The following is a 14,959-nucleotide window of genomic DNA, read 5'->3' as shown; positions in this document are numbered from 1 at the left end:
TCACTTTGAATGACGGCCATGAAAAAGAAGTTCTCGTATTGGTACCAAGCTATGCTGATTTTCAAGCTTAGGCATTTTTAGGGGAAGTTTACTGATAATTGTGAATTTGTTGAAAGATACAGACTCATTTTGATATTTTAAGAAGAACAGAACCTGCTCAGAGAAAAACAGAGACAAATAACCTTAAATCTGACGACACAAAGTTAAACATTCAGAAAATCTGCCTCCTCCTCCCTTCCACCTGTCCCTCTTCAGGTGGAGTCCCGCCTCCTACCAGGAAGCAGCTTACCTGTGTGTCCGTGTTTAGTGTCCAGGTGTGAACTGGAGCTTGTTTTTGGTGTGTGTGTGAAGAAACTGTAAGTTTGCTTTGTTTCCTCCTTTAATGGTTTGTCTGTAGGAAATTCCGGGGCAGAATGTAAGACATTTTCTTCACTTTGTTCTTTTATGTTGATGCTTCACAGATATCAAGTGATCTTTAAACTGAAACTATGCTTCACGCAGTTACCAGTTTTTCTAGTTTAGACTTCGATGGGATTTTTTTCCTTGACTAAAAACACAGATCAACAACTAAAGTTTAATGTTATCTGTGTTAAAAGGAATAGTCGAGATTTATTTCTGGACATATTTAAAATAACTTAAGTTGTTTTTCAAACTTAAAAAAAAATGTCATTAAGCTGACAATAAAAATGCACTCAAATATACAATAAATTAATGCACCTCAATAAAAAATGTATGTGTAAGAACAGTTGGTTCCTAGATTTCATGACACTGAGGTCTATAAATGTAATGTACTTCATCATTTTTAAGAAAATTAAAGTGCAATAAATCACTTTTCTTGAGTAAAAACTTCAAGAGTGCACATTAGCATGTGAACTTTACTCTGACTCAGTCTGAGCAGTAAGACAGCATATTTTTGGAGTGAACAGATAAAGGTGTGGCATGCACACACAGAGTTAAATCCAGTCTGAAGAGAGACAAAAAAGATCGGTTTGCCCACAGACTGTAAAAAGCTGCATTTCGATGTTGTTAAAAGTTGTTAGTGAAGCTTTTCATTCATGTGATTTATCTTCATTTATGGGACATTTTTCCACTTCTGACACTTCTTTTTTAAATTCTGAAAGAGTTTGTTGTTTCTGAATCATGTTATAAACTCTTGCTCTTCTTCATCTGGATTCACTCTGTGAACTCTTCTCTTTATGGAAGACTGGGGTGATGTCATCTTCCTCCTTGAGTCTTCCTCACTTGGCTGATGTTGTGATGAAGGCTTTTTCTCTTCCACAGTAAAGGATCCTGAGATCGTTCACACGTGTGTGTGTGTGTGTGTGAAACATGAAAAAAACAGAGTCTGTAGGATCTAGTTGTCAGTTTTTGCCGAGTGACTGGCCCGAAGACTATCATCCATTCTTTGGTGATGAATCTGGATCAATGAGGTCAGAGAACTGAACTTTCAGTTAACGGAAATAATTATGCACTGACATTAATTGGTGCTGATTCTGGTTGATTTTATGACTTTGTTTGTGTGCTGAGAGGAAATGAAAATTAATTTCTAACAAAAATCAGTTTTGTCCAGTTTTCCTGTAAAAAGCTGAACTCTAGTCTAAGAGGACTGTTACTGACAGGAAACAGCTGCAGTATCTGCAGTCTGTGTGATCAGAGCTGCTTCAATGACTTTATTAGAGAATTTACCATTGAATAAAACATTTTTGTGTCTGCAGCGGTCAGAGTTCTCGGTCTACAGGATCCAGTAGTGGGTTCAGACATCGATGTACAATGTTCACTGAGGAACTTAGACCACAGAGGTAAGAGAACTGTGATGAGCTCCATTAGATGTTTGTGTTTTCCCTGCATAAATATAAACTCAGATTTTTACAAAGACTCATTGAAAAGAAAACTAAGAAAATGTTTTAGATCAGGGGCATCAGTTTCATTTTACATCACAGTCTACATAGGAAACAGCTGCAGTATCTTAAATGCCCGGACCCATGAAAATCCCCTTTCTGTCAGTATAAAAAAGTTACATATTTAACAGTTTTTCTGCATAATAAAAAAAAAGCTGCTGTGAAAGAGAACAATATTTGTCAGTAGGACTCTTTGGACTTAAATTGTAGAATATAAATGTGAAAAATTCCGGTAGCTCAAAAGCCCTGACTGCTCAGTTTCCTTTTTTTGTTTTTTTGTTCATTTTTTTTTTAGTTGATTTTCTAAGTTCTTACATATTCGACAGACAGTCTGACAGAAAGGGACAAGAAAGAAAGAAAGCAAAACACAGGGGAAGGGGGCACTAAGTGAAGACACTGAAAAAAATCAGTTGGATCACCTCTTAAAAGAAGAAAAAAGAAAACAAACAACAACACAGTATGTATATACACACATATATATATATATATATATACATATATATATATATATATATATATATATATATATATATATATACATATATATACATATATACATAAACAACACCCAGCACGCCCCTGCGGGTGGTTTATCCTTCAAGCTCGGGTCCTCTACCAGAGGCCTGGGAGCTTGAGGGTCCTGCGCAGTATCTTAGCTGTTCCCAGGACTGTGCTCTTCTGGACAGAGATCTCCGATGTTGTTCCCGGGATCTGCTGGAGCCACTCGCCTAGCTTGGGAGTCACCGCACCTAGTGCTCCGATTACCACGGGGACCACCGTTACCTTCACTCTCCATCTCATATATCTATATATATATATATATATATATATATATATATATATATATATATATATATATATATATATATATATATATATATGCCTCCAGGGCATAAAGCTTTGGACTTATAACCATGATATAAGTCCTCACAGCGCACCAAGTACGGAGAAAATTCAACCTCAATACTTCAGAATTCTCCACAAAATTCAAAAAGTGTTTCTGTCATTATCTGCTCAGGAACTTCATCAAATAGACCTCGCCCGTTCCAGTAATCTTCAGCACATGTATATCACTGCAGTCAGTGATGATTTAAAAACAGTTTCTTGTCTCAGTGCACCCAGCATTAACTTATCAGATGGACCACAGTCGATCCATCAATATCAACACAATTTTGTATCCCCATGTACACAACTGATTCTTCACTTGTATCACAGCACATCTAGTAATATCATCAGAATTACTTCAACATAGTAAACATTGATTTTCCTTTAAAATCAATTTACCATTAAGACTCAAAATCACAACTGACTCAATTCTCTGAAATCCTGAGTCAGTTAAACAGCATCACACCGGGTCCAGTAATATCATCAGAAATACTTTTAACACAGTAAACCTTGATTTTCCTTTAAAATCAATTTACCATTAAAACTCAAGACCACAAGTGACTCGATTCTCTGAAATCCTGAGTCACTTAGACACCACTCAAGGTGTCCTTTTGTCAGACTTCCATGTCTGAAATTACTCTTTTTACTGACAAATAAGTGTCCCACAAAATCATCCTCTGATCATTAGCTATTTTTAACCAAGGTCCCAAGTCTTGGCTGGTAGCTTAACCAGGAATATTCTCACGTCGGAGAACCTATTGGACATCTCCAATAGGGAGGCTGTTTCCACGGCTGAACTTGAAATGACACTTATTAAACCATAAACTGACAAATAAACTCTTATATTCTCTTCTTCTTAATCACACATTGGTCTCTTTTCTCTTTTACCATGACATCTCACATAACTTTTAAACCAGTACTGTTGTTCTCAAAGTTTCATTACCCTTACTTCAAAGCTTTACTTTATTCTCAAGACTTTAGTTTTACCACTACTGAGCCAATTTAATAGTTAAGATCATCAACTCAGCAAACAGATGATTTAGAATTCAGCCAATATGCACAGATTTGCTTTTTCTCTGAACAGGTTTGTGCCTACCTTTAAATCTTTTTAGACCGGTCTTCTGTTCACCTCATATCAGATCCAACCTTCGGCCACATTTGTTCTCTCTGTTGCAAAGGAGAACCGGGCAGAAACACCAAATATTAACCCCGATTCTTTTGTCCCCGTGATAGAACAGAGAAAACAGACTCATAGTGTGTTAAAACATTTATATTTCTTTTTATTCAATCATCTTCCGGAAGAGAGAGACCCCTGCACAGCCCAAACGCCAGTTGCAGGATCTCTAACATTAGAATCATAAATTGTCTCTCATATAGGTATTATTTTGGTACTTTACACGTCACAGTTTCGATACAAACATTGCTTCTATGGCAAAGTTCCTCTTTTCTGTCTGGCTCCTTGTATTTATTAATATGCTTGTACAGCTCTACACTAACTTCCTGTTTTTCAGTCTGGCTGAGCACTGAGTAACCCTAAACCTTCATTATTAAAGTACAATATAATAATAATAAACAATATAATAAGAAAATAAGCACTAAGAATATATTAATTACATGACAAAAGCCAGGGCAACAATGGAATGGTTTAAAACAAAACATATCTGTGTGTTAGAATGGCCCAGTCAAAGTCCAGATCTAAATCCAATCGAGAATCTGTGGCAAAATCTGACAACTGCTGTTCACAAACACTGTCTATCTAATCTGACTGAGCTGGAGCTGTTTTGCAAAGAAGAATGGGCAAGGATTTCAGTCTCTAGATGTGCAAAGCTGGTAGAGACACCCTAAAAGACTGGCAGCTGTGATTGCAGCAAAAGGTGGTTCTACAAAGTATTGACTCAGGGGGCTGAATAATTACGCACACCCCACTTTTCAGTTATTTATTTGTAAAAAAAAAAAAAAAAAGTTTGGAATCATGTATGATTTTCGTTCCACTTCTCACATGAACACCATTTTGTATTGGTCATTCATGTGGAATTCCAATAAAAGTGATTCATGTTTGTGGCCTCAAGCTCCCAGGCCTCTGGTAGAGGACCCAAGTGTTAAAGTTCGTTCGATTTGGGTAAGAGAAGAAAGCAGGCTGAGTCCGGGGTAGGTGTCAAAAATAGTGATCTTTATTATACACACTTTGCGCAGTCAGTGTGGGAAGGACAATTTGCAATACAATCCTTCTTCGAATGGACCGTCCCGTATCCTTATATTGCCATGATGACATCACAGTTAGATCTTTACTGGAAATGATAACAATTGCCCACCTCTCAAAAAGTTCTCCTTATATGGACATCAACTGCTACTTTTAGAGAAAAACAAGTGTGTATTATATTGTGCATTTTGTGAAAGTGTATCTATCAGAAAAACTGTCCTCAGACGACCCTCCTATTAATACTAAGTGTGTGTGTGAACGTGCGTGTCTTATATAAGTGTGTGCATGTTGTTACAGGCCTGAGTACGTGCAGAACTGCCTGTTACACAGGGCTGGGTCCAAAAGGACCCACCAGTCCGAGCGGTTAGCTGCTTAAGCAAATAGAAAGAATCATACAGAACAACAACAGGCTGACTAGAGTACTGATAATCTGTGTGCATTAATATTTGCTCAGAGTAACATAGATGGGATTCAAAGATTATTCTGTCAACTGATTCAACAATGGTAAATGATTAATCAATGATAATTAAGTGTGCCTATGCAAAGGCACACTTATTACTATTTATTGTGTGGATGCTTTAAGCATTATTGGGCTATTCAGGTATAAATCAGCTTTTTCAAATCTTTTACAGTTTTACTTTTATGCCTCTTAAAGTTTTCAGTTGCAAAATTGTGATTTTTCACAAAATACATGCGTTGTTATGGGTTTTTTTTTTTTTTTGTGTCCCGTTTGGATCTTTAGCCATCAGAATTGTTGTCTGAAGGCCAAGTAAGATGCCAAGCGGATTTATTTTACCAAGTGGATCATCATGGCCTTGCCATATTGGTCCATTTGATTGACCTTTATTATAATTATGAATTTATTTTATTTTTAGTTGCTACAAATGGGACAGACATGACTGGGGGATAGGACAGGGAGAGAGAATGAAAGAAAGAGAGGGAAGGAAAGAAAGAAAACCAAAGGGGAGAAAAGACGGTGAGAAGGGGGAGAAGAAAGAAAGAAAAACAAACAAAAAAAACAAACAAAACACCTGGGTCACCTGTATGGAGAAAAAAAACAGAAGAGAAAGCAAACAACAAAGAGCAACATAATAAAAAAAACAGCACCATCACAATAAACTAGCTAGCAGTAGATATCAGTAGATACTAAATAATAAACGATATTGTGCAGCACGCAAGATAGACAGCGCACAATGTGCTTTGAGGCAGCAGCCAAGAAAGCCGTAGTCCGCGTCTGTGAATACCCGTGTGTACACCTGTGTGCATACCTGTGTGGATCAGCATGCTTGCATTCCAAAGGTTTCTCCATGTAACGCTCTGCTAGGGAGTGTGGGGAGCCACAGCCCCGTCCTCCAGGGTATGAAGCAGGCATGGAGGAGATCAAAACTCCAGACATCCAGAGGCCCCCAGAACACAAGAGACCAAGGAAGACCAACAGAGGGGCAGCCGCGCCACTGTCCCAGTAAGAGCTGAGGAGAGTCCCAGATGAGGGCTCACTCAGCAGCCGCGGAGCAGAAGCCAGGGGGAGTTGCAGTGACGCGCCCGTGAGCTCCGCCGGCAGCCAGCTGTGCCTGAGTGACTGAGCCCCAGGCCGAGAGGCCGGGGGCACCCCACCTCCGAAGTGGCCCGAGCGAGCCCCAGGCTCCAGGCCCCGATAAGCAGCCGCCAAGGAGTGAGCCGGTGTGTACCCGGACGCCCACCCCCAGACACAAAGAACCACCAACGCACCGACACCTGAGGGAGTCCGCCACTGGCAGGGGAAGTGGTGGTGGGTGGAGATAGGCCTCCAAACCTTGGAGGGCCTGAGATGTCCCCAGAGAGGTGGTGTCTGGTACCCAACCTGACATATAGACACAGACATACAGGCACACACAGACACAAACATCCGTTCCCCCCCTCATGCTCTCATATGCACTCACTCCACACTCAACCAACATGGAGACAGACATAAAGAGACGATCTACACACGATCACACACCCCAAGCGTACTCTACGAACCGGGTCTAGGTACCCTTGCCCCTGGAGGGGGGAACCGCACCCAGACCCAGGCGGTGTTACCCTTTTCCCTGCGGTGGGGAGAGGCAGACCGCCCCGACTCCGCAGCAGCAGGGAGGCCCCACACCCCAGACCGCAGCTGGACGGCCAACTCCTCCTAGCCCCCCCGCTCCAGCAGGCCGCAGAGAACGGGGGTGAGAGAAGACTCCAAACCTCCCTCCACCCGCTCATTGTAGTGTTGATGCATGTGTGTTCTAAGGTGCAATTAAAACCCAGGAGGGCATGGAGCTACCTGCCAGAGAGCAGCAGGTAAGCGCATGGTCCCTCCTGATAGCCCTCAATGTCTACGTGTATTTAAAATTGAGAGGTGGGCAACGACGCCAGGGGTGAAGTGTATACCCTGATGGTAATTTGGACTCTGTGTATCGTGCCCACCCCCAAGATCCTATATGTATGCGTAATGAGAGTGTGAGTAATGTGAATGTCTAAGTTGTGGGATAAAATTGAGGCAGAGGCAGCCAGAAGGGGACAGAGGGGGGGGGGGGGTAGCCTCCTCTGCACCCTGGTGACATACCCCTACTCCAAGGCCCTGCATGTGTGGGTGGTTGTGGTGGAGCGGGAAGAGGGAGGCAGCTGGAGATGGGGAGGGAAGGAAGGGAGGGGCAGTGACCCCTCCCTGGGGCCAGCTCCCCCGCTGACCCCAGTAGGCACTCCCATACTCCGCGACCCGCCAGGGAAAGGGGGCCCAGGCCCATCCAGACCGGGGCCCAGTGCAGCAGCGCCCCCCGGCCCCACAGAGCCCGGGACAGTCCACCCAACCCCACCACAGAGAAAACTGCACCCACCCCACCATCCATTCATCTTCCAGACTACATGAGACAATAGACGCCCAGGCTGAGATCTTCCTCCACCTCTCCTATATCTCCCCCTCCTGCAGAGAGTTCCTGAGGAGAGGAAAGCTCCTGCAAGATGTGACAATCTCCCCCACCAGTTGAAGAGCCCCCCAGGTGGCTTGACGCACCGGCAGCACCCTGCGCCAGGGATGGGCCCCCATGCACCCACCCGCCCACAACCCCGGCAACACACAAACCAGGACCCAAGGCCCCGAGGCCCGGCCAGGGCCCCAGCCCAGAGACGGAGCGCCCCCAGAACCTCACGCCCATCCCGGACCCACCCAGGGCCAGCCAGGCTACCAGGTCAGTAACCCACGTCCATCAGCACAGACCCTCCCCTAGCCCCGCTGCACGCAGCCGCGAGGAAACAGTCACCCGAGAGCCAAAAGAGCCCCCACCCGGACATGACCGCTACCCCGGGTTGAGCCCCCCAAGGAAGATGCCTCCGGGGAACCCCCCGACGCCCTAAGCCTGTCCCTACCCCCACACCAGTCACAACAGTGAAGGCGGGACCAAACTATGACCCCCCACCCCCACTAGGTGATGAAGCTGATCAAAGGAGCCCAGAGCAATTGATCTGATGTGGTGGCAGAGGCTGTATCAAGACTAATGTAATCTAATAGATAATTTCTATATTGGTTAGAATTAAGATTGTTTTTATTTTTCCAGTTCATGAGGACTGTTTTCTTGGCTATGCATAGGGCAGTGAAAACCATATGGGCTATATTCTTTTCTGAAGTGACATTATCTAAGCTGCCCAACAAACACACTAAGGGGGAAGTTGGAATGTTACATTTCAGACACTTTGATAAGTCTTCACATATCTCGCGCCAAAACTTCTGCACTGGTGGTGAGAACCAAAGAGCGTGAATGTAATTGTCTGGTGTATTGCCTTGACAGTGTGAGCAGTTGTTTGAAGATGTAAAGCCCATCTTGAACATCCGATGACCTGTATAGTGCACTCTATGTAGTATTTTGTATTGTATTAATTGCAGACTGGGATTTTTAATCAAGTTAAAGGTTATTAAGCATACCTGAGACCAGAAGTTTTGGTCTAAGCTGACTGATAAATCTGCTTCCCACTTTGCAATAGGAAGGGATATTGATTCATCTAATTTAGAAAGTGTTCTGTATATTTTAGATAATAATTTGGGAGATTTAAGAGTAAGGAAATGTGCCGCACTTGGTGGTGTGTGTAATTCAACTTGACTGAGGTTAAATTTCTTTTTTACTATGGATTTAATTTGTTGATATTCTAAAAAAAATTTCTTGTTGATCCCATATTGTGCAACTAGTCTGTCAAATGGAATAAATTCTGTTCCCTCTAATATATGTTCTAAGTATTTAATTCCTTTACAACTCCATTCTGGGAAATTAATCATATTATTGTTTTGTAATATGTCAGGGTTATTCCAGATAGGTGTACGTTTACATGGGATTAATGAAGACTCCGTTATTTTTAGAAACTCCCACCATGCTGTCAGAGAGAAGCTGATGTTGATACTTTTAAAGCATTCATGTCTTTTGATGTTTGAACTAATAAATGGTAGGTCTGAAATCTCTAGATCCTTGCATAGTGCCTGTTCAACATCTAGCCAGGGCTCATCTAAGAAGGTATGTTTTGACCATTCTGAGATGAACTGAAGCCTGTTGGCTAAGAAGTATTGGTGAAAATTAGGCAGATCTAATCCTCCTCTATCCTTGGTTCTTTGTAGCATTTTTAAGCTAATACGCGGGGGTTTATCTTTCCAAAGGAATTTGGAAATATATGAATCCAGAGATCTGAACCAATCTTGTGATGGTTTGTTAGGGATCATCAAAAATAAGTAGTTTATTTTTGGCAAGATCATCATTTTTATTGTGGCGACCCTTCCCATGAGTGATATGGGTAAAGATTTCCATCTAGTCAGATCGCCTTCTACTTTCTTTAGAAGTGGGATGTGGTTTAATTTAGTTAAGTCTGAAAGCTTAGGAGAAACATTAATACCTAAATATTTAATATTTCCGGATTGCAGTGGGGCAGAGGAAGAATTATGGAAGGAGCAGTTAATGGGGAGAACTGTAGATTTTGGCCAGTTAATTGAATAACCTGAAACTCTTGAAAACCAGTTTATTAGAGTAATTACCTCAGAGAGGTTGGTTTGTGTGTTTTGCAGAAAAAGCAACACATCATCCGCATAGAGACTGATTTTATGTTCTATGCTCTTACATTTTATGCCCTTAATTGTTGTAGCCTGTCTAAATGCTGCTGCTAGAGGTTCGATAAAAATTGCAAAAAGTGAAGGGGAGAGTGGGCATCCCTGTCTGGTGCCCCTCAGGAGACAGAAGCTGGAGGATGTCTGGTCATTTGTTCTGATACGAGCTGTTGGGGAATTGTATAATATTCTTATCCAGTTTATGAAAGAGTTTCCAAAACCAAATTTGTGTAAAGTTGCGAATAAAAATTTCCAGTTAACTCTATCAAATGCTTTTTCTGCATCTAGAGATAATATTATGGTTTCGATGTTTTTATTGTATGAGTAGTCTATTAAATTAAGTAATCTACGAGTGTTTGTTGAGGAGTGCCGACCTTTTATGAAACCAGTTTGGTCAGGATGAATTAAGAGGGGGGTTATTTTCTCTAATCTCTTTGAGAGAGCTTTGCAGATTATTTTAAGGCCTACATTTAAAAGAGAAATTGGACGATAGCTTGAGGGAAATAAAGGGTCTTTGCCTGGTTTTAGCAGGAGACTAATGTTGGCAGAATTCATATTTGGTGGTAGTCTGCCATTTTCCTCGATTTCCTGCAACATTCCGTGGAATACTGGTGCCAGAATTGTCCAGAATTCTTTGTAGAATTCTGCAGGGAAGCCATCTGGACCTGGAGCCTTATTATTGGGCATATTTATCAGGGCTTCCTGGAGTTCACTTGGCGTTGTTATGGTTGCTATGCTCTTGGCTTCCAGTGTGCCACTGAAGGTTTTGCAGTCTTCTCTTCATGTCCGAACAACTGTTTGCTACTTGCTCAATTTTCACTCATCTTCCACAAATTATACATCAAAACGTAGGTAGTTTTGCTGGCTTTCAGATAATGTCACTATCATTGTTGTGGGACTTATAGAATTTTCGCAAATCTCCTCAGACCAACACAAGGTCTCAAAACTCTGCATAGAAAGTCAATGGAGAGCTTGTTCAAAATCATCGCTGGATTTCTCTAATGAGAGGCATATTCGAATCGTCATATCTCCTTAATGAAGCGACTTTAAGACATGAGGCTTGTCCCGGTATATCTTCAGACACTCCTGACACTCACAATTCAAGAATTTCTTTATCACCTATTACCATTATGAAATGAGTTGGATTTGTTTGAGGGTAGGAAATTTGTCCCTCGCTCAGATGTCTTCAGATTTCAAACTGTGGAAATGAACCACTTTTTTCTCTCATCATAACTTTTTGTTGGATTTCCACAGAGACCTGAAAATTTCCATGATTGTTCACCAAAGCCTGCTGTCTCTTACGGTGAAAGAATGATATCGATACTCCAAATAGATTTCGAGTTAGAAAGCGTTGTTTGAGGGCAAGTCAAGGCAGTTTTTGCTTCGCTCTACTCAGTTATGGTGCATTACAAGTCAAATATCTTTAATAATTCATATTTTAATGATAAATTGTTAACACTGGAAGATTCCCCCATCTCTTCTGAACAGAACGGTGTAAGAATGACCGCTTTAGCCCCTACGGTTAGGAAATTATGGTCATTTGTTTGAGGGGAGTCCTCACTATGAGAAATAGGCTGCAATAATCCTGTGTCTCTCTGTGCTGCGTGTGTAAATAGATGCACCAGTTTTGGCGGGAAAAAGTGCAGAGGCTCTCTGATTGGTGGATTCAAAACAGCCACACAATCACAAATATGTACACATAAGGAAACACACATGCACAGAGAGACACACACACAAGATCCAATTCAGTCAACCAGATTTTAACAAGTATATTTTAGGGACCCTCAGCATGTTCAGCATTTTTTCAGCTGTCCATTTTGCTTTTCCGATTTTTCTGTTTAACTTATTACTATTGTGCTAAATGATACTATTTCTGCTATTTTATAAGATTTGTGCTTAATCATCCTATTTCTGCTTTTTATAGGATTTGTGCTGAATATACTATTTCTGCTTTTTATAGGATTTGTGCTTAATATAGTATTTCTGCTAAATGTAGTATTTATGCTTAATCATACTATTTCTATATATTTCTGCCAGGCAGACAATCCTCTGTGAGGACTCAGACATTCAAATATACAGATCAGGCCCTGCACGGCCTCCCAGCCAGCCAATCATATTTGAGGTTTTTCGTTTCCTCTCTCGTCATATCTCAGCGACGGATGTACATAGAGCAATGAAAATCGCAGTCAATGTACACCAAAGTCCGCTGATTCAGCCAGTAGAAGAATTATGCTTCTAGTCCACCTAGTTTTGAGTTACAGAACGTTTTGTAACTCCAAAAAACTGCATTTTGAGCCTCTCACCGCGATGTAATACTGACTGCTCATCACCCTGTTTTTCAATACGGCTCCTCTCTTTCCCAGTGGCGCAGTTGGTAATGACACGGGTCTGCAAGCCAAAGATCGTGGGTTTGATTCCACCTTGTCAACATGTTTTTTTCCCTACAAATTAATACACTGTCACAGACCAGTAATTCATATTCATCATTTATTACAATTCTGCAAACTTTTATGATTTTACCAGCTTTTCTAATATGGACCTCACATTCTTGTTAACACTCCATGGCACAAATACTCTTCCCTTTAGGCTCTGTGTATGTGTGTGTGTATCAATATTTCTCTCATTTTAAAGTATTACTCCTCCATAATTGTATTTCTGTTAAATCAAAGTACTTTTACTACATCTTAGTACTTCTGCTCAATCATAGTATTTCTGCTAAATCATAGTATTTTTTGCCAAATCATGATTTTTGTGACAAATCATAACATTTGTGTTATGTTAAAGTATTACTACTAATTGGAGGAATTTCTGTGATGTTACAGTATATGTGCTAAATATAGTATTTCTGCCAAATCATACTATTTCTACTATATTATATTTTTCTTTCTAAATACAGCATTTCTGCTATATAATTGTATTTCTGCTATGTTATAATATTTGTGCTGAAACATAGTATTTCTGCCAAATGATAGTATTTCTGTCAAATGATAGTTTTTGTGCTAAAGCATAGTATTAATTTAAAATTACAATATTCATAGTTCATCACAGTGTCTCTGGTAAATCACAGTATTTCTGCTATGTTGTACTATTTTTCAAAATCATAGTGTTTCTGTAATGTTTAAGTATTTTTGGCTAAATATATTCTTTCTGTTATCTTATACTATTTCTCCTAAATTCTCGTATGTTTCTGGTAAGTTACAATATTTTTGCTAAGTTCTGCTATGCTATTGTATTTCTGCCAAGTATTATGTTTCCTCTAAGATATTGCAGTTCTGCTAAATTATTACATTTTAGCAATGTTCCTTTGCTTCTGCAAAGTTTTTACAATTTCTGTAACTTTTCAGCTTTTTCAGCTACTTTTTGCATACAGCTTCAGCTTAAAGCATCCACACTGCATTTTCGCAGGAAATGCTAATTTTTCTAGTTGTGTGGATGCCCTCAATGGGCATCCACACTATTGAGATCCTGTTTCTCTTTATTCTTTATTCCACTATATTATTGTGTGGATGCCCTCAAGGCATCCACACTATTGAGTTCCTGTTTCTCTTTATTGTGTGGATGCCTTAATAGGCATCCACACTATTGAGATCCTGTTTCTCTTTCTTCTTTATTATTATTCCGGGTGTTTCCGTACACTTTTTGCCGTGGATCTACTTCCACAATTTTTGTGCTATTTTCACCGTTCAAACTCTAAACTGTTCTGCTCTTTCTGCTAATGCCGGCTATGACTTTTGGTGTTTATTACTATTATACTTTTTAAAATATTACACTTTTTTCCTTTAATTTGTCCCATTGAAATGAATGGGAAACTTCCACAATTCTGCTAAAACTTTCTTGTCTTTGAAACTTAACTACTGCCTCATACTTTCACCTAGAAACTCCATTCAAACTTTAAAATGTTCTCAAATGATTTGGCTATTCCTGTATGATTCAGCTTTTTCAGATCTTCTACCGTTTTAATCTTATCCCTCTTTGAGTTTTCAGTTGCAAAATTGTGATTTTTCAGAAAATACATGCGTTGCTATGGTTGCTATGCAATTAACTCAGAGGGGACAGTGAAACTGTTTGAATTTTCTCTTCATGTCCGAACAACTTCTTGCTACTCGCTCAATTTCCACTCAAGCCCCACAAATTATACATCAAAACGTAGGTATTTTTGCTGGCTTTCAGAAAATGTCACTATCATTGTTGTGGGATTTATAGAACTTTCGCAAATCTCCTCAGACCAACACAATGTCGGAAAACTCTCCATATAAACTCAATGGAGAGTTTGTTCAAAATCACCGCTGGATTTCTCTAATGAGAGGCATTTTCAAATTGTCATATCTCCTTAACGAAGCGAAGTTAAGACATGAGGCTTGTCCCCGTATATGTTCAGACACTCCTGACGCTCACAATTCAAGAATTTCTTTCTCACCTATTACCATTCTGAAATGAGTTGGACTTGTTTGAGGGTAGGAAATTTGTCCCTCGCTCAGATTTCATCAGATTTCAATCTCTGGAAATGAACCACTTTTTTCTCTCGTCATATCTTTTTGATGGATTTCCACAGAGCCCTGAAAATTTCCATGACTGTTCACCAAAGCCTGCTGTTTCTTACGGTGAAAGAATGATTTTGATGCTCCATATAGATTTAGAGTTACCAAAGGTTGTTTGAGCGCAAGTCAAGGCAGTTTTTGCTTCCCCTCTACTCAGTTACAGTGTATTACAAGTCATATATCTTTAATAATTTATGTTTTATCTCTGAATTATGAAGACCTGAAGATTCCCCCATCTCTTCTGAATAAAACGATGCCTGAATGACCGTTCTAGCCTCTAGGAAATTAGGAAATTATGGCCATTTGTTCGAGGGGAATCCTGAATGTCAGAAATACACTGAAGAAAACTCACACC

General features: G+C 40.4%; 1 protein-coding gene across 1 annotated transcript in view; it reads left to right on the top strand.

Annotated features, from left to right (window-relative positions):
• Positions 1–282: 282 nt before the first annotated feature.
• LOC146557348 (NACHT, LRR and PYD domains-containing protein 3-like) overlaps positions 283–14,959 on the top strand; it is a 193,094-nt gene continuing 178,417 nt past the window's right edge. Inside the window, exons 1-3 of the mRNA XM_085248399.1 lie at positions 283–356; positions 1,282–1,430; positions 1,716–1,799. Of these exons, the coding sequence (XP_085104525.1) occupies positions 1,330–1,430; positions 1,716–1,799 (185 nt within the window). The 5' untranslated portion in view covers positions 283–356; positions 1,282–1,329. The remainder of the gene's footprint in view (positions 357–1,281; positions 1,431–1,715; positions 1,800–14,959) is intronic.

This window comes from Mchenga conophoros, linkage group LG16 (genome assembly GCF_057382185.1).
Source record: "Mchenga conophoros isolate Kocher_MC1m ecotype Shallow Benthic linkage group LG16, M_conophoros_male_GT1.1, whole genome shotgun sequence".
Classification (NCBI taxonomy): domain Eukaryota; kingdom Metazoa; phylum Chordata; class Actinopteri; order Cichliformes; family Cichlidae; genus Mchenga; species Mchenga conophoros.
Note: the sequence above shows the minus strand (reverse complement) of the source record. Positions and strands in the feature narration are given on the sequence as shown.